Source organism: Narcine bancroftii, chromosome 3 (genome assembly GCF_036971445.1).
Source record: "Narcine bancroftii isolate sNarBan1 chromosome 3, sNarBan1.hap1, whole genome shotgun sequence".
Lineage (NCBI taxonomy): Eukaryota > Metazoa > Chordata > Chondrichthyes > Torpediniformes > Narcinidae > Narcine > Narcine bancroftii.
The window spans coordinates 353,031,227-353,057,909 of record NC_091471.1 but is presented as its reverse complement, the minus strand read 5'-3'; the positions used below and the strand labels follow the sequence as shown (position 1 = coordinate 353,057,909).

Below are 26,683 nucleotides of genomic sequence, written 5' to 3'. Positions count from 1 at the left end.
GCAATTCTCAAAATTAATTCAAAGTGATTTAATGCAGCACAAAGAAATTACAAACTAGGTTTTAACAGTTGAAGGTTAAGATTTTAGGTGCAATAATGCAAAAAGAGTGGCAGCAGTGATGTTGTGAGGACCAGTGTTAATTCAGAAATGGCCCACCATTCAGCAGTGCAATCTACAAACCGAGCCTCCAAATGGAGGTTAATCAACAAGCCGTCCTGCTAATCCAGTACATTTCCACATAGAAACAAAGGTAAATTGGCATTGATGGGTCAATTTGGGTTGTTTAATTGGAGACTACCTTGTTGCCAGATCTCAATTTACCTAGATTGGGAAGATTTTTCACAGGTTTTTAAACCACCCATTAGTTTTAAAGTGTCTAATTTGGAAATAACCAGCATGCTTAATTTCGGAAATGAATGATAAATGCAACAGAATTTCCTATGAAGAAATTTTTCTTTCACGTATAAAGGTCTTTAAAAAAGGTCTTCAATGCTCATAAACACTAGTTGCCAAGTTTAACCGGCAAATTATATCCTTTTGCAGCTGGCTATTTTAACTAGAAATAGTTTCAATGCTGGGAAGCAAGATTATTTCCATGCATATAAAGGATAGGTTTCTACCTGGAAAAAGTTAAGCTCTACATCATTGAGAATCCCATCATTATCCTGGTCTGATATCTTAAAAATTCGAGTTAAGGCTTTGATGCAGGCAGGTTTCATCTGTAAGTACACAAGTTAACAAGTTGAATAATGCAGGATCCTACTTCAATCACCTAAATAGTTAAAATATATGAAATCACTCAAAATTCATGCTTATTTCAGGCCTTGCCAGCTTGTTGGCAAACCAGATGTTCATGCCCAGAACTGTTTCTGCAGCACTAAAAAAGTTCAGACAAGATAGGGAAGTACTCCAAAAAGATCTGCAATTTATAAAGTGACCCATAAAAGCACTTTTCACAAGAGATCTAATGTATGGAGCCAAATTTCCATTGCATTTCATGACAGTCTGTTCTGTAACAATCATTATTTTACTGAACTAGTACAGATAGTCTCTGACTTACAATTCTTCAAAGTTTGATGGTTTGAATCCGTACTTCGCATTTTGGCTAGGCTACTATATGACATTGTGTCTCCTGACAGAGCTGTATCAGTCCCCACACTGATCCCACTGCCCTGCTTTCTCCTGACACCCCCGTGTCGGATCCCACACTGATCCCACTGCCTTTTTTCGACAAGATTTTTTTTGAGGACTACCTGTAATCCAATATTTTAGACTAATAATCCAGACACACAAGATGCCATCCCTTGCAGCTGTAAGGAAACCTGTATACAGTTAAATTACATAAATTGGAATAAAAATCCAGTAAGGGTAATTCTAACCATCAAATTATTAAACCATCATAACAACTGGTTCAATTAATGTCCTTTTAAGAAAAGAAACACGACATCTCAGTTGATGGAATTCTTGCCAACAGGTTTTTGATTCAGGGTGTGCAGTTCTCTAGAGCACTGCTGCTGGTCATCATCAGATTTGAGCATGCAAAATCTTGCCCTGCAAACTGACTCTCCTATTTTCCCCACATTGAAGCAAACACACATTAAAAGTGGGTCACTGTTTGCAAGATGTATTGGGATATCCCATAAGAGACAATGAAAGGCTTTTAAAAAAAAATTGTTCTGGCCAGGCCTCCTTTTAAACTCTAACATTGGCAAAATCCACTTGGCTCTATCAATAAAACAAGGCGAAAAATAAAGCTAGATGGTTCACTTGGTACAGTAGAAGTCCAAATATCTGGATTCCAGAAATCCAGACCACTCAAGAATCTGGTCTTTGCGCCCAGGTTACCCTCCACATGACAATTTAGTAGGTTAAATGAACCTATTACAAAATAAATCTAGTAGTTCATTATATCTGTGGATATCAACAGCAAGTATTGCTCCATGGTGCCATGCACATGATACATCAATTAAAGCATTTCACCACAACCTCATGCTATCCCCCAGTATCAATCCTGGAGAACTAATTGTGGTTTAATAACAAATGTAGAAGGGGACATTGAGAGCAAGACCAGACTACCTAAAATTGGTGAATGTTAAATAGCAAGCTACTGAGTCAGACCCCATCACCATGGCACTGAATCACATGACACCATAACCAATGGGACGGATCAAAGCTCTCCCACCTTGTCAATTCCAGTTGTGAATCACACAACCAACAAGAGCATGTTCACCTTCCTCATCCTAAAAATATGGAACTCAAGGTGCAAGACAAGCCTACTTATGAAAATTAACTAAAGAAAGAAAGGGCTCATGATACTATTGTCACGGAATGTGGAATATTTTGAAGCATTTCCACTCAACATCAACAAGTAGTATGCAGGATAATCCATCTCAGTTACAGAACCCCATCAACAGATCAGTTTAACACGTTATTACTGTATATACTTGTGTAAACGTCAAACTGTGTAATAGTTGACCCCCCCCCTCCTTTTTGGGCCAAAAATTGAGCATTTTTCATATGACCTGTGTAAAAGTCGACCCCCCCCCCCATTATTCGCCCCGACAACCGCCTATCCGAGCTCCCGACGCCCTGACCATAGATCCTTGCCCCGGCTACCCACCGGTCCAAACTCCTGACGCCCTAACTACAGCCACACTACCTGGTCCTGGCCATCAGAGCTCCTGACGGCTTCAATGATACAGGTATTTACTGTGGTCAAAAGTATGACCTGTGTAAAAGTCACCCCCCCCCCACCCCAAAATTTGTCCTGAAAAATTGGTTCAAAAAACTTGACAATTATACAAGTATATATGGTAGAAAACCACTGAGTATTATGGGTAGAACAAAATCTATGGGGTCCACTAACTTCTCAGCTGTGCTGGTGAAGATCTGCTCCAGAAACAGTCATGCCTTGACCCAATCAATTTAGGACAGTCACATCACTAACATCTTTCAATATTATGTAAAATTGACCAGCTATACAAAAGGAAACACTACATAGGAATAAAAAGACTTATTTACAAGAAACCCTTTACCTCTTTCTCTTCTGGGCAGTATAGCGGACCTGTAGGATGCAGAACAGCTTTCTGTGCATAGTAAAATAATTCAGAGATATTCTTCAAGTTTTTTGCCGAACACTAAAATAGAAAAAAGTAACATTTTATTATTTCAACTAGTTTAATTATTCAAGTTAATAGTAAGTCATAAATATAGAGGAATTGCTCAAATACTTGATTCAACCAAGATGGTTGCTATTTTGTTGTTTATTTCAGATGCAATTGACCGCATACAGTGTTCAAAAATTAGAAATGAAACGATTTCTTTAACATTTTATTACTGTGGTCTTCATTTTTTTCCCCCCCGCAAGTTAATTTTGTTTATATACACAAAAGGCGATGCAAGGTTTTATATTGTTAAAATGTCAATGAAAACGTGCTGATGTAAAATAAATTAAATATGAGCCATGAACATTACTTTAAATATTACTTGGGATGTGAACATTGCTGGCAACACCAGCATCAACTTAGTAGGCTTTGAGAAGGCATTAGCGGGCTATCTTCTCGAACTATTGATTCCAAGTAATGAAGACAGATTAAAAAAAAAGAGGAATTAAAACTTCTAGCTTTCGTACAGTCTGGAAACTGAAGCACAAAAGTAAATGAATAAATTGAATTCAGGGATGCCTTTTTACTGTGAGAAGATGCATTCTCCTCAGGTTCAACATTCACCAACAGTACTACAGAATACAATTCAATTGACTATTTAGTACTAACATGAAACCAATGGAATTTATTGGTTATTCTGTGGTAAAAGATTGTTTAAATCTGGAAGATGGGGAGCAAAGTGGGGAGGGGGAGAGGAGATGGAGGGGGGGGAGGGAAGAGAGAGAGAGAGATAGACAACTAGTTTTGGAGGTCTATTTAATTGGATAATTTAAAAACTATTTCAATGCTGCTCAGATTATGGCTGCAATCCCACCAAATTTTTTAAAGGATGACCTACCTCAACACAGGTCTCTATCTCTGTGTACTGGTTCATTATGGGAAGAATAGCTTCCATGCTACTATGTTCGACCATATCAGATTTGTTTCCAACCAGTATAAGGGGCATTCTGGAAATAGAAGTGTATAGGAATTCCAATAAATAACATGGTTATTAGATGTTCAAAGGTACAGCTTTGCAAAGTTTAATTAATCTTTCATTATAGATCTGTCAAACATTACTTGGCTGTAAAAGCCTACCTTGTAACTCAACCTGGTAATTCCAATGAATTCACAAATTAACGAGTAACTTGTACTGATTATAAATCTCCACTTCCTTCAACTTTCCATGTTTTTGAATGCTCTATCAAATTTCGACAGGTGCACTGTATTGATTGGTTGCATCAAAGCCTGGTTGGGTAAATTCAAGTCGGCAGGAATGCAAAAGGTAGCAAAAATAGTCAAGTTGATCACAAGCTCCAACCTCCTATCTTTTGAAGACAGCTATGCAAAGCATTGCCTCAAGAAGCAGGTAATATCATAAAGGACCCCCCCTAACCCTGGTCACAAGCACTTCCCACTGCTACCTCTGGGATGAAAGAACAAGCGGCTAAAGACCAGCACCTCTAGATCCAAGAACAGTGGCCATCAGGCTCTTGAACCTCCTCTTTCAACTGCAAACTATTAACTTCTCCAGTACAAAAGACCCGTCTGCATTGCTAAAACACAATTTTCTTGCACAAATTGTAACTGAATATTTATTATCCATCTTTTATATTAGAACTTTCTGTACTAGGGTAATGTACAGAATGTTATTTTTTCTCCCCCACAAAGTACAGTAGAATCTCCATTATCCGGAATTCAATCAACTGGAATCCTTAACAAATGGCAAACTATCTCCCCCCCCACCAAGGAATTAAATAAATAATTGTAAACACACAACCCCTTGGTGAAGATGGGAGAAAACATTCAGCCAGCAGAGCACCCCGGACATGCCTCGGCTTCAGTAGCTATTTGAATAAAGTTGTGTTTGTCCAGGATGAAGAACTGGCCAATGCTGCTCACCACTGAGGTGACTCTCCCAAAGTGCCTCCCTATGCCTGCCTAGTAAGAGTCTTTATCTTTATTGTATTAAGTATATTGGTAAAGCTTTATCTGTAAACTTTGGTGGGGGGAAGGGGTGTTAATTATAACAGTGGCATGGTTAGCATAGAGGCAAGTGCAATGCCACTAAAGTGCCAGTGACTGGCACTCAAATCAGCAATTTCCTGATTAAAGTGAACATTACATAATTAAATATTACAATGTTGATTTTTTTTTTCAAATTACTTTACATTTTGCACTGCCTATTGTATTTTACAATGTATTCTTTATGCAGGTGTATCAGGCATTCTACAGTGCATCTCAGTCAACTGGAAAATTTGCATATGAGGCATCCATAGGTGCCAGGTTATGGGGATTGTACCGAACATTTGTGGCTGCAGCAATAAAGAATTTTGGTGCATATGTACATTGTACTTATGTGCATGACAATAAACATTATTATCATTATTAAATTTTAAACATTTTATTTGGCCAGCAATTTAAAGACATCTGAAATAATAACTCTCTTTAATTTTCTGGCATTCCAGCTTTGTAAAACTGTTGTTTATGTTCAACCAACTTTACGGTACCTGCTATCCTTATCAGTCCTGTCATTTATTAGAGGAATCCATCTACTTGTTACCTGTAACAGACAGATATTTGATTTTGTTGCAAACTAGGGTTGAAATTAGCAGCAACCAAACAAATCTAACTGTTTCATTAGGCTACAAATATATTAAAATCCAAAATTCCGGATCTGAAATCTGGACCACCCAAGAATCCTGACTTCTCAAAAATTCTCAAACTTTTAGAATGTAGAAGACTTTTGTGTATGTGCGTAAGCGCCACGGATGCACAGTGGCAACAAGCGACCACGTAGAAGTCTCAGAAATGTAAGAAAAAAAATTGTTTTTTTTGTACTTTGTATTGTATATGAATGTCTGAAGGACTGCTTTGAATCAATGGACTGGAACATATTCAAGAACTCTCCCATAGACTTGAATGAATATGCAACATGTCACCAACTTCAAGACCTGTGTGGATGAGTGTGTGCCCACGCGCAAATACTGGGTGCTCCCCAACCAGAAGCCCTGGATGAATTAGAGAATATGCAACCTGCTGAGAGCGAGAACAAGGGCATTTAAGGTTAGGTATTGGGATCTTTACAAGAAGTCCAGGCACAACCTATGGAAGACCACCTCTGAAGCAAAGTAGCAATTCCGGAGGAAGCTAGAGACAGATACATGCCAGGGAATGGAGGCCATTACAGACAACAAAGTGAGGGCGAACACTATAGATGGTCGTGATGCTTCACTACCCGATCAGCTGAACACCTATGTCCATTTTGAGAAGAAGAACCAAACAGTGCCTACTAGAATTCCTTAAAAGGCTGAGGACCCTGTGATATTGGTCTCTGACGTCAGAACATCTTTCAAGAGGGTGAACTCTCGCAAGGCATCAGGACCTAACAGCATACCTGGCAGGGTACTGAAAATCTGCACCAACCAACTAGCTGGAGTGTTTACGGACATTTTCAACCTCTCATTGAGGCAGTCAGAGGTTCCCACCTACTTAAAAAGGGCATCAATCATTTCAGTACCCAAGAAGAGCAGAGTGAGCTGCCTCAATGACTATAACTTTTTATTTTTCCTTTTAAAAATGCTTTTTTAAGTGTCCCATATAATAGATTTATCAGTAGTTGAATTACAGTTGATCTCTCAGAACATCTCAATTTATCTCCTTATAAAGTCACAAAAATCCAATCTTCTCCACAGCAATGAATTAAAACACTATCTATAAACTGCCTGTTGTTTGTCTGCCATTGAAATGATTAATACCAGAGGTGAATGATCATGTATTCAGCATCCATAACCCTGCCCTGTACTTGAATGGATGCCAAAAACAAATCTATCCTGGAATAGGAATCATGTCTATTAGAATAGAAAGAATAGTCCCTTTCCCTTGGATAAGAGCTTCTCCAAGCCGCCATTAAATTAAATTCTATCATTAATACCAGGGAAGCTTTTGCCATCTTTGTCCTAACAATTGCCTTGTTGATTTATCTAGAACCGGATCCAGACAAAAATTAAAACCCCCTCCTACTAAGATGTTTTCATGTTCATCTGCCAATTTGAATGTTTCATGGATAAATTTCTCATCATCTATGTTTGGAACATACAAGTTCATCAATGTCCAGGATTCTGAATATATCTGATAGTGTACCATTATGAATCTACCTGCAAGATCTGTAACTACATCCTGTATTTTAACTGGAAGATTTTTCAGTATCAAAATTGCTACTTCTTTTGCTTTTGAGTTAAAAGAAGCTATGACCTGACCCACCCAATCTCTTTTTAATTTTGATGATCTTTTTCAATTAAATCTGTTTCTTGAAGGAAGGCCAGGTCAACCCTCATTTTTTAAAAATGTGTCAATATCGTCTTTCTTTTCACCAACCCATTTAGACCATTATCATTGACATAAATTTCACTGTGTTATTAACACAGGCACACCCCAAGGTTGTGTGCTTAGCCCACTGCTCTATTCATTATACACTCATGTCTGTGTGGCCAGACACAATTCCAATGTCATCTACAAATTGGCCGATGACCCCACAGTTGTCGGTAGAATTACAATTAGCAATGAGGAAGTGTACGGGAGGGAGATAGATCAGCTCGCTGAGTGGTGTAACAACAACAACCTTGAGCTCAACATCACCAAGACCAAGGAGATGATTGTGGACTCCAGAAGTAAGTCGGGGGAACACAACCCAGTCCTCATTGAGGTCCAGAACTTCAAATTCCTGGGTTTCAACATCTTTGAGGATCTGTCCTGAAGCCTCACAAAGAAGGCTCCCCAGTGGCTATACTTTGTGAGGTGTCGGAGGAGATTCGGCATGTCACCAAAGAGTCTTGGAAACTTCTATAGGTGTACTGTGGAGAACAATCTGGCTGGCTGCATCACTTCCTGTATGGAGGCACCAACTCTCAGGACAAGAATAAACTCCAAAGGGTTGTTAACTCAGTCTGCGATGTCACAGGCACCAGACTTCACTCCAATGTGGATAGCTACATGAGGCAGTACCTTAAAAAAGCAGCCATTCTCCTCAAAGACCCCCACCACCCAAGCCATGCCCTCTTCACTCTGCTGCCATCAGGTAAAAGATACAAGAGCCTAAAGGCAAGCACTCAGCAGCACAAGGACAGCTTGTTCCTCACTGCCATCAGATTCCTGAATAAGACACTGGCTTACTTTTATTCACTATGCTGTTATTATTTTAATTTTTTTTTAGTAATGTCGTAAGATGTCATAATACGTATGTACATATGCATTATGTGATGCTGCAAACGCTGAATTTCATGACGATAAATTAGGATTCTGGAAAAAAATGTTTCGTTAATAAGCTATCAAATTTTACCTGTCATCTCTTCTTTACTTTCCTTAAATTTTAATTTTAAAACTACTGCCCGAAAATCCAGACTGACCCAATCCCCAAGCAGTCCGGGTTTTAGGACTTCTACTGTACTATACTCTTTCAAGCCTTTGCTTACGACTTGGTTTAAAAATTGAATCCAGGAGAGCGTAGGTTTGTTGCATTGGATGTCTGAAAGGGGACCCTGTGGTGAATCTGTGTTGTGCTGACAGTCTCTCGCTGTGCTTAGTCTGCTTTACTGACATTGGACGTGTATTATCTCTACCACTAAAGACACTCCCCTTGGGAATAACTGTGTATGCACTCATTGTCTTTCATTATTGTACCACTAGTTTCTGCTAATAAAAGCCATGATTCCTGGTTAACTACACTGCCTTCGTCTTCTTCATTAACTGGCACTTCATCCCTCTATTATACAATGGATTAAACTGGAGAAATTTAAATACATATTAAAAGGGTCCAACAGTAATTTTTTTAACATAAATAGCAATCCTTTATGCATTATTTCTCTGAATTATGAGTGCTTACAGAGTAAATGTTTTATTGTATGATAGCATAATAGGTAATATACCAATAAGATTGTCAGCAAAGATACCAAGGTGTTCAGGGAGTGGGGGGGGGGGAAAAGAGGGTCTGGGTGTGTATCTGAAGGTATATGTTAATATCTATGTATATGTATGTTGGTTTTTCTGTTAAAAAGGGGGAACAATGTACATCTACATAATATGAACAGTTGCTTTGATGCGCAATAAATATATTTTTTAAAAATTGAATTATCTATACCTTGTCAATGGAAGTTCTGCTGTTGACAGCATACACTATACAGATCACGTTAGCCTGCAACAGAAAAGTATAAAACAATGAAGTATATTGAAACCAACCCATGCACATTGAAATATAGGTCACCATTTCACTGGCATTTGCAGCTAGTTTTTAACAAAAGGGAAAAATTTGTGAAAGCACTATTTATTGATGCACTGAAGAAAGAGCAAATAAATTTGAACTGCTGAAGTAATTGATAAATTTTCCTCACCATTAGTACATGTTTTTCTTCTGAGACAACAATAAACTTTGAACTCCAAATATTGTCTGCATCTGATTTGCTTTTAAAAAAACTAGTGTCATTTTCTTTTTTGCTTCATATCACAATCATGTATTGACACAATGTCAGTGTTCCCTCGGCAGGGTTTTTTTTAAAAAACAAAAAGACCTACCTTCATAGTGAGCAATTCATTAATTAGGAGAAACAAAAACTTATACTACAGACATCAGAAATCTGAAGCAAAAATGTGACAAGCTGGAAATACCTTCTTGGTTAGACAGCCACTAGAGAGGGGAAAAAAAAAAGTCAATTTTCAAGCAAGTTATTAACTTTCTTTCACTAGATGTTGCCTGACCTACAAAGTATTTCCAGCATATTCTAATTTCAGGAATTATCTTCTGAAGCAACTTGAAATCTTAACCTAGAAAACAAATGGAAATATAGTATGTTGATTAGGAAGCTAACAGAATAGAGTAATTGGGCAAATTCTCAGTATTTAACTTACAAACAAGTGTTGCAATCTTTTGATTCTCCAGGCTACATCACGGTCTGTAATGGGGACACCAATGTCCCCGAGAATAAAGCTCTACAAAAGGTAGTGGACACAGCCCAGGACATCACAGGCAAAACCCACCCTACTATCGAGAACACCTACAGGGAACGCTCCCATTGGAGAGCAGCAGCAATCAAGAATCCACACCGTCCACACTCTGTTCTCGCTGCTGCCATCAGGAAAGAGCTATAGGTGCCACAAGACTCATACCACCAGGTTCAGGGAGAGCTGCCAACTCTCCCATCAACAGACTCCTCAACAACAAACTCAAAGAATCATGTAAGGACTCTTACTTTTGCACTTTGTTTTTTTTTCCTCTCTCTGTATTGCAGTTTGTTTACATGTCTTTATTTGTTTACACGTGTATGTTGTGCATGATTTTTTTGCACTACCAATAAGTGGTAATTCTGCCTTCCCACAGGAAAAAGGAATCTCAGGGTTGTATGTGATATCATGTATGTACTCTTAACAATAAATCTGAATTCTGTGACATGAATTTCAGACTCACCTTGGAAATTTCATTGTGAAGTTGCTCCTCTGTCTGTTCTGCTTCTGTTAATGAAAAGACAACTAGGCAACAATCATTAAATCCAAAAAAAAACTGAAAAGAAAAAAATATTTTGTAAAATTACCAAAATTTGGAGAAACCACACAAAGGCATTTCATTTTTAATATACGATCTGGAAAAGCCAACCTTCAAAGATGTTTTAAAACATTCACAATTAAAATCAAGACATTCATGATGTGTGAAGTTATAACTTGGTTTACATCCAGCAATGATCTCCATTACAGTAGCTCCACAATAAAAAGTGTCTGTAATATGGGATATGGGGAAGTGATGTTAGAGAGAGAGAGAGAGAGAGAGAGAGAGAGAGAGAGAGAGAGAGAGAGAGAGAGAGAGAGAGCGTGTGTTTTTAAAAAATTGGACAAATGTAAGCAATTCAGTACATTATCTTGTTTCACATTTCTACTTAATTTAGTAAACTTTGAGAGAACTAATCTAAACCTATATACAGCAAAATGCCCATTATCTGTAACTTAATCAGCCATAAACCCAAACAACCCTGCAAAAATATAGAAGAAATAAATAAATAAAATTAATAAGACTGGGCAGATGAACCCCGCAGACTTTGTTGGACACACACAGGTTTGCCCTGCTGAACTAGCAAGCCCCTCAATGCATTCTTTTCATTGTCACCATTTGTGTGGAGGTGAGCTAGGTTGTCAGAGCGAGGAAAGTCCATAGAGGGCCGGACTGGGACACTTGCGTGGAGGCGAGTTTGGTTGCACCGAGGGCCTGTCCTGGACACTTGCGTGGAGGCGAGTTGGGTTGCACCGAGGGCCTGTCCGGGACACTTGCGTGGAGGCGAGTTGGGTTGCACCGAGGGCCTGTCCGGGACACTTGCGTGGAGATGAGTTGGGTTGCACCGAGGGCCTGTCTGGGACACTTGCGTGGAGGCGAGTTGGGTTGCACCAAGGGCCTGTCCTGGACACTTCCGTGGAGACGAATTGGGTTGCACCGAGTGCCTAACTGGGCCACATGTGGAGGTGATTCAGGTTGACCCAGGCTTTGCGTGGAGGTGTCGGGTTTGCAGTGTGAAAAAAGCGCACTAAGGGTCTGACCGGAACACTTCTGTGGAAGTGAGTCAGGTTGTGCCGAGGGCCTGACCAGGACAATTGTGTGGAGGAAAGTAAGGGAGGGTCTGACTGGGACACCAGGGTGAAGAGCCAGCTGATGTCACTCCCTGCTGAGGCAACTCTTCTCAAGTGTCTCCCTATCCCTGCCTAGTAAGAGTCTATTTATTATTAGATTTAGGTACATCAGTTAGGCTTTATCTATAAACTTGAGTGAGTTTCAGAAAATGTGCACTTCCAGCATCTGCAATGCCCGTAGCATGCTGCTCCTAGAACACTTCCACCAGCGTTGTCTCCGCTCCATCCTCAACATTCATTGGAGCGACTTCATCTCCAACATTGAAGTACTCGAGATGGCAGAGGCTGACCGCATCGAATCCATGCTGCTGAAGATCAAACTGCGCTGGGTAGGTCACGTCTCCAGAATGGAGGACCTTCGCCTTCCCAAGATCGTGTTATATGGTGAGCTCTCCACTGGCCACCGAGACAGAGGCACACCAAAGAAGAGGTATAAGGACTGCCTAAATAAATCTCTTGGTGCCTGCCCCATTGACCACTGCCAGTGGGCTGATATCGCTTCAAACCATGCATCTTGGCGCCTCACCGTTCGGCGGGCAGCAACCTCCTTGGAAGACCGCAGAGCCCTCCTCACTGACAAAAGACAAAGGAGGAAAAACCCAACACCCAACCCCAACCAACCAATTTTCCCCTGCAGCCGCTGCAACCGTGTCTGTCTGTCCCGCATCAGACTTGTCAGCCACAAACGAGCCTGCAGCTGACGTGGACATTTACCCCCTCCATAAATCTTCGTCCGCGAAGCCAAGCCAAAGGAAAAAAAGAAGAAAATTAAAGTGTGTGTAATAATGCTGATAATTAAATCCCCATTAAAAATAAAAAATTCTAAATTCTAAAAGGCAAATAAATTAAGCCAAGCCCACCAAAAAGACACCCACCACATCATTCAAGAAATAAGGTTTAGGCTGTTCAAATATAATCTGAAAAATGTATATCAAGATCTTACTGGTAAAAGATCCAAAATGAAAATCTCAAACAATTCACTGGAAAAGTTCACAGAATTACTACCTCAGTTACAGAACGTGGCATTATTATAAAACCCTTCTCAAAATACTGCTAGTCCTGCCTGTACAATATGCACTAAAAACAGTATTTTATTGGAATAAATTCACAGGATGAAATAATTAGTTTAATCAAATAGAACAAGTTGAAACATTTTTCACACTGAGGCAGAGTAAAATTATATTGCTTGAAGTATTCTGCTTCTACCAGTTAATTTTACAATATCAATATCAGTTGGCATTGCTTAAATTAAAACAATTTAGAAGTGAGCCTATTGTTAATGCTTAGAATTACTGTTTTAAACGAGTGTAGGGATAGTATGACAGTAGGGATAAAATAAAGCAAGTGTACTATTCATAGGCTCAAGATAACTGAACTATTTAAATTAAGAATACATGCATTAAATGTGATATTTAATGGTGATTTTGGAGAAATCTACCCCAAAGGCTCAAAATATCAGCTGTTACTGGATTCAAATCTAGTAAAAAGACTTCAGCTGCAATCTGATGCAGGACTTTTCTTTACCTGAATAGTCTACTATGTGTGTGGGGACCTTCTCTGGAGTGACATCTGCCGGGATAGTAATTTCTTCTGCTCGTAAAGGAACCTTTTAATAAAAAGAAGTAAATGCATAAAAAGTGCTAGTTGGCATAGCTTCACCAGAGGCTAGTCTATGATTATCAACTATACAACATTACAGCAGAAATAAGGCCCTTCAATTCTGTGCCAAACTATTTTTCTGCTTAGTCCCACTGACCTACACCCAGTCCATAGCCCTCCATACCTCTACAATCCATGTACCTGATCAAATTCTTCTTAAATGTTCAAATTTTTGAATATTTTATTTTAGTTTTCAGACTTACAAAATCCAATAAGCAAAGCCATTTGTGTACTCATGCATACCCAAAGTCTATATTTGTCCCAACACCTCCCCCCCACCCCCATCCCAATCCCACTCATCATGGGGCACACGGCCGGCCCCTTTCAAGACCTGTAATGAAAAAAAAAACACCTTAAATGTTAAAATTGAGCCTGCATTCACCACTTCAGCCGGCAGCTTGTTCCATACTCCCATCACTCCCTCACTGAAGAAGTTCCCCCTAAACTTTTCCCCTTTCACCATTAACCCATGTCCTCCAGTGGGTATCTCACCTATCCTCAGCAGAAAAAGTACTTTTTCTATGCCCCTCAATGTTAAATACCTCCATCAAATCTCCCTTCATTCTTCTACACTCCAGGAAAAAACGTCCTAACCTGTTTAACCTTTCCCTGTAACTCAGTTCCTGAAGTCCAGGCAACATTCTGGAAAATCTTTTCTGCCCTCTTTCAACCTTGCTGAAATCTTTTATGGTGCACATTTAAATGCATGAAGACTGGGTAACATTTCAGATCAATGAGCTTTATCAGATCTATTTTACCATTAGTTTTTGGCAGACTTTTGGCAATGTACAACTTAATAATGTAACAGAAAAGTGGCAGTGGGTAGTTTGGGAGGTGGAGCACTCCTTGAACCATTTATGCTGGGCTCTCTGTGCTGCTAATGCATGCACTCAAGGTTCTCCCTGGCTCATCATCACTCAAACTAAAGGAGCATTCAGGATGCATGCATTAGCAGCTCTCAAGGTTTGTTTAGAAGGATTGGTTTGGTTATAAGGTCTTACTTACATGTTAGGTTACTTTCAGATAGATTGCAAGAGAAATTAAATTTGAATTTTTTTTCATAATATATGAATTGATTGATGCAAGTTAAATTTAACCAAATCATGATTGTTTTAAAAAAGACTCCAAAAGTAAATCAGAAAATTACAGGCCGGTGAGCCTGGCATCAGTACTAGGTAAATTATTGAAAGATGTTCTAAGAGATTGGATATACAAATATTTCAACAGTCAAGGGGTGATTGAGGATAGTCAGCGTGGATTTATGTGTGTTAGGTTATGTTTAACCAATCTTATAGAGAGTTTTGAGGTTACCAAAAAAGATGAAGGCTGTGGAAGCTGACTACGTGGACTTCAGTAAGGCCTTTGACAAGATCCACATGGATCTAGTTCAGAAGGTTCACATACTAGGTTATAAATTGGATTAGAAATTGGTTGCATGGAGAGTGGTAGTGGATGATTGCTTCTCACACTGGAGGCCTGTGACAAGTGGTGTGTCTCAGGGATCTGTGCTGGGACAATTGTTGTTTGTTGTCTAGATAAATGATCTGGATGAAAACATGGTAAATTTGATCAGCAAGTTTGCTCATGACACAAAGATTGGAGGGGTTGTGGACAGCGAGGAAGGATTTCAAAGCTTGCAGAGAGATCTGGACCAACTGGAAAAATGGGCCAGAAAAATGGCAGATGGAACTTCATGAAGTGTGAGATCTTGCAACTTGGAAGGACAAATGATAAGGCACTGAAGAGTGCGGAGGAACAAAGGAATCTGGGAATACATATAAATAATTCCCTGAAAGTGGTGTCACAGATAGACAGGGTTGAAAAGAAAGCTTTTGGTATTTTGGCCTTCATTAATCAAAGTATTGAGTATAGGAGTTGAGATGTTATTGGGAGGTTGTATAAGACATGGTGAGGCTAAATTTGGAGTAATTTTGTGCAGTTTTAGTTGCTAACTACAGGAAGCATTTCAGTAAGATTGAAAGAGTGCAGAGAAGAGTTATTAGGACATTGCTGGGTCTTCAGGAGTTGAGTTACAGGTAAGATTAAACAGGTTAGGACTTTATTCCTTTGAGCATAGAAGAATTAGGAGAGATTTGATAGAGGTTTACAAAATTATGAGGGTATAGATGGAGTAAATGTGAGTAGGCTCTTTCTACTTAGATTAGGAGAGAGAAATACGAGAGGACATGGCTTTAGGGAGAAAGGGGAAACATTGGGGGAACTTCACTCAGAGTGGTGAGAGTGTGGAATGAGTGCCATCTGACGTGGTAAATGCAAGCTCACTCTTAAGTTTTAAGAATAAATTGGATAGATACAAGGATGGAAGAGGTCTGGAGGGTTATGGACTAGGTGCAGGTCGATGGGATTAGCAGAAAGATGTTTCGGCCCATACTAGAAGGGCTGAATGGTCTGTTTTCTGTACTGTTGTTTTCTGTGATTAAAAAACTATACGAAATATTAATTCCTTTGCTCTGTCATAGAACAAACTTGCAGATGATGATCGTAAACGTAGGGGCGTTCCCAGCGACTGGGAACGGACCAGGGTTAGAATCCTGCGCTGTCTGCGAGGAGTTTTAACCTTCTCCCCATTTCTGCGTGGTTTTCTCTGGGGGCTCCAGTTTCCTCCCACCATTCAAAAACTTACCGGGGCTGTACCGTTCTTCGGCATAGCTTTTTGCAAATAAGCATACAACTTATATTTGCAACTAAACAATCTATATTTACTGTATATATGCCATGAGCACTGGCTCACAATCATTTCAGGAACCCCAGCAATCCACCCCATGAAACCTAGGCCATCAACTTCCAGTTGTGCTCATATTTTTTTTATTCAGAGGCTTAATTTGTTTTCATTATAGGAACCTGAATGTTTGGAAAAGACATTAATTCCATTGGTCTTATTGATTGACCACATTCAGACATCAAGTTCTATCAGCAAGTACAAATATGATTTATGCAAATTAAAATGAACTAATTTAAATTTAATTCAGATTTATTGTCAGAGTACATACAACCCTGAGATTCCTTTATCATGCAGGCGTGGTAGTGCAAAAACTAAACTGTACACAGTGCAAAGCATGTAAACAAAGAACAGTAAACAGATAACAAATATAAACAAACTGACTGTGCAATACAGAGAGAAAAAAAAGAAAAATCAATAAAGTGTATAGGTAAGAGTCCTTAAATGAGCCTGAGTTTGTCATTGAGGAGTCTGATGGTGAAGGGGTAACAGCTGTTCCTGAACCTGGTGGTGCGAGTCTTGTGGCACCTATGCCTTTTTCCTGATGGCAGCAGCGAGAACAGAGAGTATGCTGGGTGGTGAGGGTCTTTTATGATTCCTGCTGCTCTCTAGCAGCAGCGTTCCCTGTAAATGTGCTCAATAGTGGGGAGGGTTTTGCCTGTGATGTCCTGGGCTGTGTCCACTACCTTTTGGAGGGCTTTATGCTCAGGGGTATTGGTGTCCCCATTCCAGGCTGTGATGCAGCCATTCAGCACGCTTTGCACTACACATCTATAGAAATTTGCCAAAATTTCTGATGCCATACCAAACCTCCACAAACACCTGAGGCAGTAGAGGCATTGACATGGTTTCTTCACAATGCCATTGGTATATTGGGTCCAGGAAAGATCCTCTGAGATAGTGACTCCCAAAAACTCAATTTAACTCACCCTCTCCATCTCTGATCTCCCAATGATCACTGGATTGTATACCTCAGACTTTCCTGAAGTCAACAATCAGCTCCTTCGTTTTGTTGATATTGAGTGCAGGATTGTTGTTGGTGCACCATTCAACCAAGTTTTCAATCTCCTGTATGCGGACTCATCCCCTTCCTTTGTACAACCTACTATCGTGGTATTGTCGACAAATTTGTAGATGGTGTTAATGTCATACTGAGCTACACAGTCGTAAGTGTAAAGTGAGTAGAGAAGGTAGTCCCTTGAAATGCATTTTTATGGCATTTATTTTTCCAAAGTTCATCCTCACAACTATAAAAAAAACAATTGTTATCATGGCACTGACACCTCACAGAACCAGAAACTGTTCACTTCTAATCTCTACTACTGCCTGTGAGGTGTTTGCATACAGTATATGCCAGTACATAAGTCAACCTCCCGAATTTCCACCTAAAATGTAGGTTTTGAGCTATACTCACTGTATAAGACTACCCCAAGTCTTAGTGCCCCAATAATTCTTTCCAACCATCCCAATGACCAGTGGAGAGATGCTGTCACAAATTACCCACTAAAGATTTGCGTTAAGCTTTTTTTAAAATAAACCACAGTCGGCTCCGTTAACAGGCTTTTGAAAACCTGCAGAGAGCCGATGGCAGACAGACTGGGTGGATGGGGGAAGAGGTGAGACTTCACTGTTAAAGTTAGGATTTTATATTTGGCATGGGTAGCACTGAGACTTCACTGACTTTATACTTGGAGTATAAGATGACCGTGGCTTTGGGGTGACATTTTTAAAGTTCGTCTTGTACACTGGCATATATTCTTCCTGTGGCCATATGGCTTTTCTCTATGTGCCCTGGTTTAAAGTAATTGTGATACATTTCTTATCCACTGCTAAGCTATTTTAACAAATGAAATTTGGAATTTATTTAGTTTACTGCTTATTTCAATAAAGTTGCCCAGAAGATAAACTTCCGGGTCGCCCGAAGGCCACCCTGTTATCCTTATTAATATTTCAGTAATATCCTGCCAGAAAGGTCTCACCTTCACACGTGACCACATAGCATGTAAAAAAATTCTTATTTCTGTCCCACACCTAAAATACATCTCCAATATTTCAGATTTTGATTTATGCAATTTATGTGGTGTGAGGTATAGTTGGTGTAGGAAATTCTATTGCACTAATCTGTATCTTGCATTTATAATTGTCATTCTATCTAAACACCAATCAGACCAACATCTTTCCATTATTGGAATACCTAACCCCCATTCCCATCTCTCTCTCGATCTCTGTAAACTTGATTTTGCACTTTAATTCTGGAGAGCATAGCACTTCTTAGTTATAAATTTTGGTGTATTCCCCCAGCCAAATCGTTCATTCCATTTCACTAATATCAAATGATCCAAATTTGGCCCTCATCTTTCTCTTAGGAACAATCTTAACTGGAGAAAACAAAAGAAAGCTATTCCATATTTATTTCTTATTGTTCAAAAGACACAAGAGATCCCTCCACATAACAGTCATCAATATATCCTGTTCTTTTGTCATACCATGAATTCAATATTTTGTAACCCAGATTCATAGGGCAGCAACACAAGACATTCTTCCCCCAGAGATGTGTTAACTTGTAAAGCACCTAAAGCTTTCTCAATTTCTTCTCTTGTGAAAGGGGCATCTAAATCAACTCATTCTCTATCTTCTAATTTTGGAAGTTCAGCATTTGTTAAAAATTTGTCCATCTCATTTTTTCTCCTAATAATTCTGATTTATAGTTTCGTACAATATTGTCCAAAAATACTATTTATTTCTTTTTGACTATATATTATAATATCAGCCTCTGTTTTTATTGCATATATCAATCTAGATGACTACTCTCCCTTTACCTGCCAAGATATTTCAGAAACTGAAATCGTCATAATTTGGTGCATAGATATTCATAAAAGTCCATGATTCTGCATAAATTTTACAATGCGCCATTACAAATCTTCTGGCTTGGTCAATCAATGTCTCTTCCATTATTATTAGTGTATTTTTATTAATTACTCCTCTTGCTTTTGAGCCAAATGAAGACGATATTACTTGTCCACCCATCCTCTTTTTAATTTAACTACATCTGCCTTTAATTTTTTTTAGGTGAGCCAAGACCCGCTTCCTTTTTTCCTGTTGTTCTTGATAGCCTTTCAATTTCAGGTACATATTAATCTTGTGAGAAAGTTACCATCAAATTCCAGGGCATTTTTTGCTGTGCTTTCCAGATTGTAACATAAAAAGTTACTTCTGCAAGGTAAACAGCAGTTGGTCTGATCGACAACAACAATGAGTGACCCTACTAAGAAGAGGTAGAAGAATTCATGATATGGTGCAAGAGTAACAATCAGAGACTCAACGGGGAATAGATGAAGGAGATGATCGTGGACCACAGGAGGACCAGGAATGACTGCACATCAATGACTCTGTAGTGGAGAGCATGGAGAGCACCAAGTTCCTTGGAGTTCAATTAACTAGTGACCTATCATGGGCACATATCTCCTCACTTATCAAGAAGGCACAACAACGACTGCACTTCCTGAAGACTAAAGCAGGCAAAGCTACCGGCTACCATTATGTCAACCTTCTATAGGAGCTCTACTGAGAGCGTCCTGGCCAGCTGCATCATTGTGGCATGGCTGCTGCAGAGAAATGGATCAGGTCAATCCACAGGACCATAAGAGTAGCAGAGGAGATTACTGGAGTTTCCTTCCCCTCCCCTATCAACATGATCTACCAGATTGAAGACCTCTTCCACCCTGCACACATCTATCAGCTGCTCCCGTACAGGAGTATCAGAGCAAGCACCACCAGTTGAGGATCAGCTTCTTCCCACGAGCAGTGAGAATACTGGATGACCAAAGGAACTGCTCACATTAACTATCCAAGACTCATATTCTTGAAAGAATATTTATTTATTCATATACATAAATACTTGTCCTGCAGATGTATTAAAAAACAATCCACATACCTCTTCAGGAAACTCCTCACTGACCAGAGACATAATCAAAGATGTCTTTCCAACCTTAGCTGCACAAAAGAAAAAAAAAACGTTATTGTTTATTCACAGTCATGTAACTCCCATACCATCCCAAAAAATAACCTGCAGATAGTCTTTAAATATTCTCAGATAATTCCAGTCACTGTTATGTGACAAAATGCTGCAACACCTCAACACCCAGACCAAGATCATTGTGGACTTCAGGCATGCTGGGAGCCACACACACACACTCACATCAATGGAGCTGCAGTTGCACGTGTACCAAATTTCAAATTCCTTGGTGTCCACATTTCCGATGATCTTACTTGGCCCCTGAACTCCTCCATGCTGATCAAAAAGGTGCAACAGCACCATTATTTCCTGTGTAGCACGAGGAAAGCTCATTTCTGCCCATTATGCTGATTACTTTTTAAATTGCTGTACCTTTGAGAGAATACTCACCTATGGCATCTCAGTGTGGTATGGCAACTGTTCCGTATTGGACTGTAAAGCACTCCAGTGGGTGGTGAAAGCTGCCCAGTGGATTTTCAGCACCCAGTTGTCTATCAGAAACGCTGCCTAAGCAGGGCGAAAAGCATTATCAAGGATGCATCTCACCCTAATAATGGACTTTTTACTCTCCTTCCATCCGCTACAAGAGCCTCCACTCCCAAACCAGCAGGCTCAGGAAGAGCTTGTTTCCTGAGGCTGTGACCCTGCTGAACCTTCCTTCACCACCCTGAGCAGTAATGTACCCATATTGTACTGTCAGTATTTTTAAACTTGTTTGTTCACTGCAGCGTTTGCTTTTATTCACAGTTATTTGTAAATAGCACTATTCCTTGTATTTCTGGTTAGATGCTAATTGCATTTCATTGACTTTGTATCTGTACTTGGCACAATGACAATAAAGTTGAATCTAATCTTATTATGGAAACAGATCATTTCAGCACACGAACCTATGCCGCTCAATTACACCCGGTTGTCAACCTCCGGTACATTTCGAATGGTGGGACGAAACCAGAGCACTCAGGGAAAACTCACACAGACATGGGAGAATATACCAACTCCTTACAGACAGCGTGGGATTCAAATCCTGGTCCTAATTGCTGGCGCTGTAACAGTGTTGAACTAACCACTAGTTAACTCTGCCGCCCACATATATGCCACAATGTTTTGTTATAGACTTCCAGTGGCACATAACTTCTTGTGAAAGTAAAACAAAATGAAGACACGATACCCAAATTTCTCAACAGTATACCATGAATGAGTAGTTCGATGGTTTTAGCGGAAAGTTGACGGGAAGATACCAGTAAATCCCATTAGGAGTAAAATTATATGCTATGACATCTAAAGAGGTAGGCAAAATAATTTGCCATTTACCCTAAGATGCATTGTACTAACTTACAAAAAACAGTTCACAATATTGCCTGTATTTCACTGTTGCTAAATCAAATTCCTGAATTTCCTACCACCATGCAGACACAGTTAGCACAACACTATTGTAGTGACAGCAAACCAAGTGTGAATCTGGACTGTCTGTAAGGAGTTTGTATGTTCTCCCTGTACCTCTGTGGCTTTCTTCTGGGTGCTCCAGTTTCCTCCTGTACAGGCGTTGAAGGTTAAGGGGTATTTAACGGCACAGGCTTGTCTAAATTAAAATCAAAGTACAGCACCAAAGAAAAGGCGACAGTCTATTGCCTTAAAGAACCAGTGGCATAGTGAACACGTTGCAATCCAGAGACTAAGGCAAATGTTCAGAGATATAGCTTTGAACCCCACCACAGCAACTATTTAATTTAAATATACTATCTGAAATAATCACCATAAAAGCTACTTCATTACCATAAACTTGAATGTTCACTGTTTAGTGAAAAAAAATCTCACATCCTCACCTGGTGCAATTCTAGTCTTTCTCTTAACTGCCCTTCAGCCTGCAACTTAATTACTTTCAGATGTACCACAAGTTTCATAAATTCATTCTGGGTCTTACTTTTGCTTTATTTAAGTGGGCCATAAAAGTCATGTGGAATCAGAATTTAGCATTACGAATACATGTCAAGAAATTTGTTGTTTTATTTTCAGCATTACAGATGAAAAATTGCTCCAAATTAATTTTTAAAAATAATTAGTGCAAAAGTGAGGTAGTGTCCGTGGTTCATTGTCTATTCAAAAATCTGATGGTGGAGGGGAAGAAGCTGTTTTTTTGCCGCTGGGTGTTCACCTTCAGGTTCCTGTACCTCCTTCCCCATGGTAGCAGTGAGAAAAGGACACAGCCTGGGTGCTGAGGGTCCTCGAGGATAGAGGCTGCTTTATGAAAACTACCTCTTGCAGATGTCCTTAATGGAGTGAAGACTAATGCCCATGATGGCTTTGGCTGAGTTCATAAATAATCTCTGTAGTTTTCACATGTAACATGCATTGACACCTCCATACCAGTGATTTTTACAGATTTCAGAAAGTCAGATTTAAGCCCACCCAAATTGTGCTGCTGTATCCACCCCCACCCCCTTCCAGTCATGCTTCCCATCTCCCCCCCACCCCGCCTGGCTTGCACCGCCGGTCCTCCCAACTCGCGCCGCTGGTCTCCCTCCTCATCCGCCCAACTCGCGCCGCTGGTCTCCCCCCTCGTCCCCCCAACTCACGCGGCCGGTCTCCCCTCTCGTCCGCCCGACTTGCGGTGCCGGTCTTTCCCCTCGTCCACCCGACTTGCGCCACCTGTCTCCCCTCTCGTCCGCCCAACTTGCGCCACCGGTCTCCCCACTCGCCCGCCCGACGCGCTGCTGTCTCTCTCTCCACTTGCCGGGTTTTAAGCTTTCCGGATTTTAAATGTCCGGATAAAGGATTGTGTACCTGTACAAGGTCTGTGACTGAACGATAACCTGTCAATTGTTGAAAGTATACTCACTGATTGCATCAGAGTCTGTTTTGGCAATGCAAGTGCCCAGGAATGCAGAAGATAGCAAACATAGCCAGGTCCATTGGAGTCTCTGACATTCCATCCTTTACAGACATTAATCTGAGGCACTGCCTCATGAAGGGAGCCAACATTATAAAGGACCCCATCATCTTGGTCATAACTTCATCTCACTGATACTTACCATCTCTAGGTTCAAGAGCAGCTACCAGACTCTTGAACCTCCCCTTGGTGCACTAATCATGGACTGTATGCACTACTGCAAGTCATTTTTTGTCCTAAGATTACTGTGAATATTTATTATCTATCTTATGAATTTATTGTATAATTTAATTTAATTAGCTTACTATTATAGTTTTTCTTTATAAGTACTTGTTAGGCTGCAGCAAGCAATTCCATTGCATATGTACATTGTGCAATGTGTATGACTATAAACTTTTTTTAATTTCAGCTATAGAATTATTAATCTTGTATGTCAAAATAAGATCCACTCATACTGGTGTTCTTGTGCAGTCTGATGTGTCTGCCTCATCTTGTATCAACCAGATTAGAAGCAAACTAATAAATAATAACCAAAGTGAAATTAAAAATAATATTATACTCCACAATATTTGTAAATATCTCAGTGATGGTTGCAATCTACACCCACGGTTAACACAACACTGTTACAGAGCCAGTGATCCAGGTTTGAATCAGGCACTGCCTGTAAGGGGTTTGTAAATTCTCCTGTGTTTGTGTGGGTTTCCTCTGGGTGCTCCAGTTTCCTTCCACCATTCAAAATGTGTGGACAGGGGTTTTAGGTTAATTGGATGGCATGGGCTCATGTACCGGAAGGGCCTGTTACCACGCTGTATATCTAAATTATTTTAAAATTATTATTTTAAAACACCAATTTCACATAGCTTGGAAAACTATTCTTCATGAGTACTGTACCTTAATTCTGATAGATGTATATTTGTCTACCCCCACAAAAAATCCTCAGTGATTTGAATATGCATTCAGCTAGTTTAGAAATCATACAAGTCCAATGAATGCTCTGTTCATTGCAGTGATTTCTAATAATCTTTTCAGCAAATTATGACCAACAGTCTAAGTTTTGGCATAGCAGCAATTTACTGAGAAAGAAAAAGTTGACAAAATATAAATAAGGCATTCCACACATGCCTTTTAATTTTCACAAAGCATCCAAGAGGCATATCTTGGGTTTTGATCTCCATTCTCCAGTGTCAATCTCAATCCAATAACACAAACTGATCTTTTTAAGAATTTAAAAGCCCCGAGTTCGGAAAAGAGAATGAAAAGGTCTTACTGATCAGAAATTACAGAAGAACATAAGCGATAGCAGTTACTGCAATGCTGTTACAGTGCCAGCAATTGGGAACTGGGGTTAGGGCTATAATTACTATTTAGATTAATCTCCATCGCTCAATCTTCTGGCTAAGGTGTGTAAATATCACAGTTTCACAATATGGAACAAGTTCTTCGTCCCATCTTGTCTGTTGACTAAATCTACCAAGCCGGTCTCATTTGCCTGCATTCAACCCATATTCATTCCTCTAAATATTTCACATCCATATACGATTCTAAATGTATTTTAAACCTTGCAATTATACCGTCTTAATCAATTCTTCTGGCAACTTGTTCCATATAGTTTTAAAATCTTTCTCTTTTCACCATAAATCTACACCTTCTACTTTTAGGCTCCCCTATCCTTGGAAGGACAATGACTATTTACCTTGCATATGCCTCTCATTATTTTATGTAACTACAATTCCACCTCAGTCTCACATACTCAATGGCATTCCCAGTCTACTCAGTTTCTCTATAAGCCCCCCCAAGACCTCGTAACAATGTTTTCTGGACCCTTTGGACCCAAGCCACACACACAAGTGCAGTCACACGAGTGGCTTGTACAATAGTAACATGACATCCCATGTGTCATTGAAACCAAGCATGCCATCCTGTCTACATGTCCTCCCCTTCATGGGACTATGCAACAACACCTTGAGTTTTACAGTTCCACAACACTCTCGAGGGCCGCACCATTTAATATGCAACACCCACTGACGTTCAAAGCACAGCGGGGGGGGGCTTGAGTTCATCTCGTTTAAAAATATCAGAGCAAGCACAACGGGCTGAGAAACAGCTTCTTCTCACGGGCAGTGAGAATGCTGAACGACCAAAGTAACTGCTCATAGTACCCATCCAAGACTCTCATATTCACGTAACGATATTTATTTGTACATATGAAATATACTTGTCCAGCACATGTATTGTGCATCTGCATGTGTGTTATGTCTGGTTGTGTTATCGCACCGAGGACCCAGGCTGCTACTAGTACAATCAGATGACAATAAAGTTGACCTGAAAACACAGATATGCCGATCTAGTGACACACGGGCTAGATTTAAGAAATGTCACACCACTGACACTTCACACACGACCACGCTGGAATGAATAAGTATTACTGGGATGGCATGAAGCGGGACAGGTTGACAGAGAACACCCCCCCCCCCCACCCCACCCCCACATAGAGGAACCGGGGCAGAGGTACCGAGAGAAACATTCCTTGAAAGAAACGCAAAGCCAGAGATGCCAATTGATTCCAATGGAGCCGAACGTGCCTGTGGTTCCTTCACACGTTCAACTGCTGGGCAGCTTCTGTCTGACACCGTGCAACCCGTGCCTTCCGTGGGAAGGTCATAACCTGACCCAGGCCTCAGGGCTGGAAGGACCCGGGCGGCCCTGGGACGGGCCGGCCCCGTCCCTGCCAGTCCCGGTGGGTGTGTGGTGAAAGGACCCAGGTCTCGGGCGGCCCCGTGACGGGACGGACCCGGTCCTGGATCCTGGGTATCCCGGTGGGTGTGTGGTGGAAAGACCCAGGCCTCGGGCGGCTCTGTGACGGGACGGACCCGACTCCCGGTCCCCGCACTCACGTTCCCCGACCAGCAGAATCCTCACGTCCTTCCTCATGGTCGCCGCCAGGCCTGGTGGCCGCGGGCCCGACCAGGAGAGCTGCTGCGACCCACTCCGCCTGCAGCAGACTCGGGGCGCGGGAATTCAGAGGTCCCGGCAGCGGATGTTCCCTCCGGCCTTGTAGGGCTCTCTCAGAGGCCAGCCATAACGGCCCCCGTCACTTCGTCGCCGCGCCGCTGTGATCGCCCCCTTCTCTTCGCCGTGAGCCCCGCTCCGTCCTCCCGCTTGCTGCGTGCGTGCGCGTCCTGGCTCCATGTCAAACGTAGACGTGCTCCCAAGACCTCACGTGCGCGCCCCGGCTCCGAGTCACACGCTGACGTGCTCCCAAGACCTCAGCGTGCGCGCCCCGGCTCCGAGTCACACGTTGACGTGCTCCCAAGACCTCAGCGTGCGCGCCCCGGCTCCGAGTCACACGTTGACGTGCTCCCAAGACCTCAGCGTGCGCGCCCCGGCTCCGAGTCACACGTTGACGTGCTCCCAAGACCTCAGCGTGCGCGCCCCGGCTCTGAGTCACACGTTGACGTGCTCCCAAGACCTCAGCGTGCGCGCCCCGGTTCCGAGTCACACGTTGACGTGCTCCCAAGACCTTAGCTTGCCCAGCTGAGAGCTGTGTCCTGCCCCTCTGGGTCTACAAGAAACCATCC

At 41.0% G+C, this 26,683-nt stretch overlaps 1 protein-coding gene across 10 annotated transcripts in view; it reads right to left on the bottom strand.

Moving 5' to 3' along the window:
* Positions 1-26,313, bottom strand: part of rhot1a (ras homolog family member T1a) — a 66,314-nt gene extending 40,001 nt beyond the window's left edge. For 3 of the 10 annotated variants that reach the window (XM_069929810.1, XM_069929814.1, XM_069929816.1), the window contains exons 1-9: positions 26,000-26,313; positions 20,138-20,196; positions 13,329-13,410; positions 10,600-10,661; positions 9,280-9,333; positions 5,654-5,706; positions 4,003-4,111; positions 3,036-3,137; positions 621-719 (exon numbers count right to left, since the gene is read on the bottom strand). In XM_069929810.1, the coding sequence (XP_069785911.1) occupies positions 621-719; positions 3,036-3,137; positions 4,003-4,111; positions 5,654-5,706; positions 9,280-9,333; positions 10,600-10,661; positions 13,329-13,410; positions 20,138-20,196; positions 26,000-26,036 (657 nt within the window). In that variant the 5' untranslated portion in view covers positions 26,037-26,313. Of the gene's footprint in view, positions 1-620; positions 720-3,035; positions 3,138-4,002; positions 4,112-5,653; positions 5,707-9,279; positions 9,334-10,599; positions 10,662-13,328; positions 13,411-20,137; positions 20,197-20,608; positions 20,726-25,999 lie in introns of those variants that run through there. The other 7 variants (XM_069929812.1, XM_069929813.1, XM_069929811.1 and 4 more) reach the window with 7 other exon arrangements.
* Between the last annotated feature and the right edge of the window lie 370 nt (positions 26,314-26,683).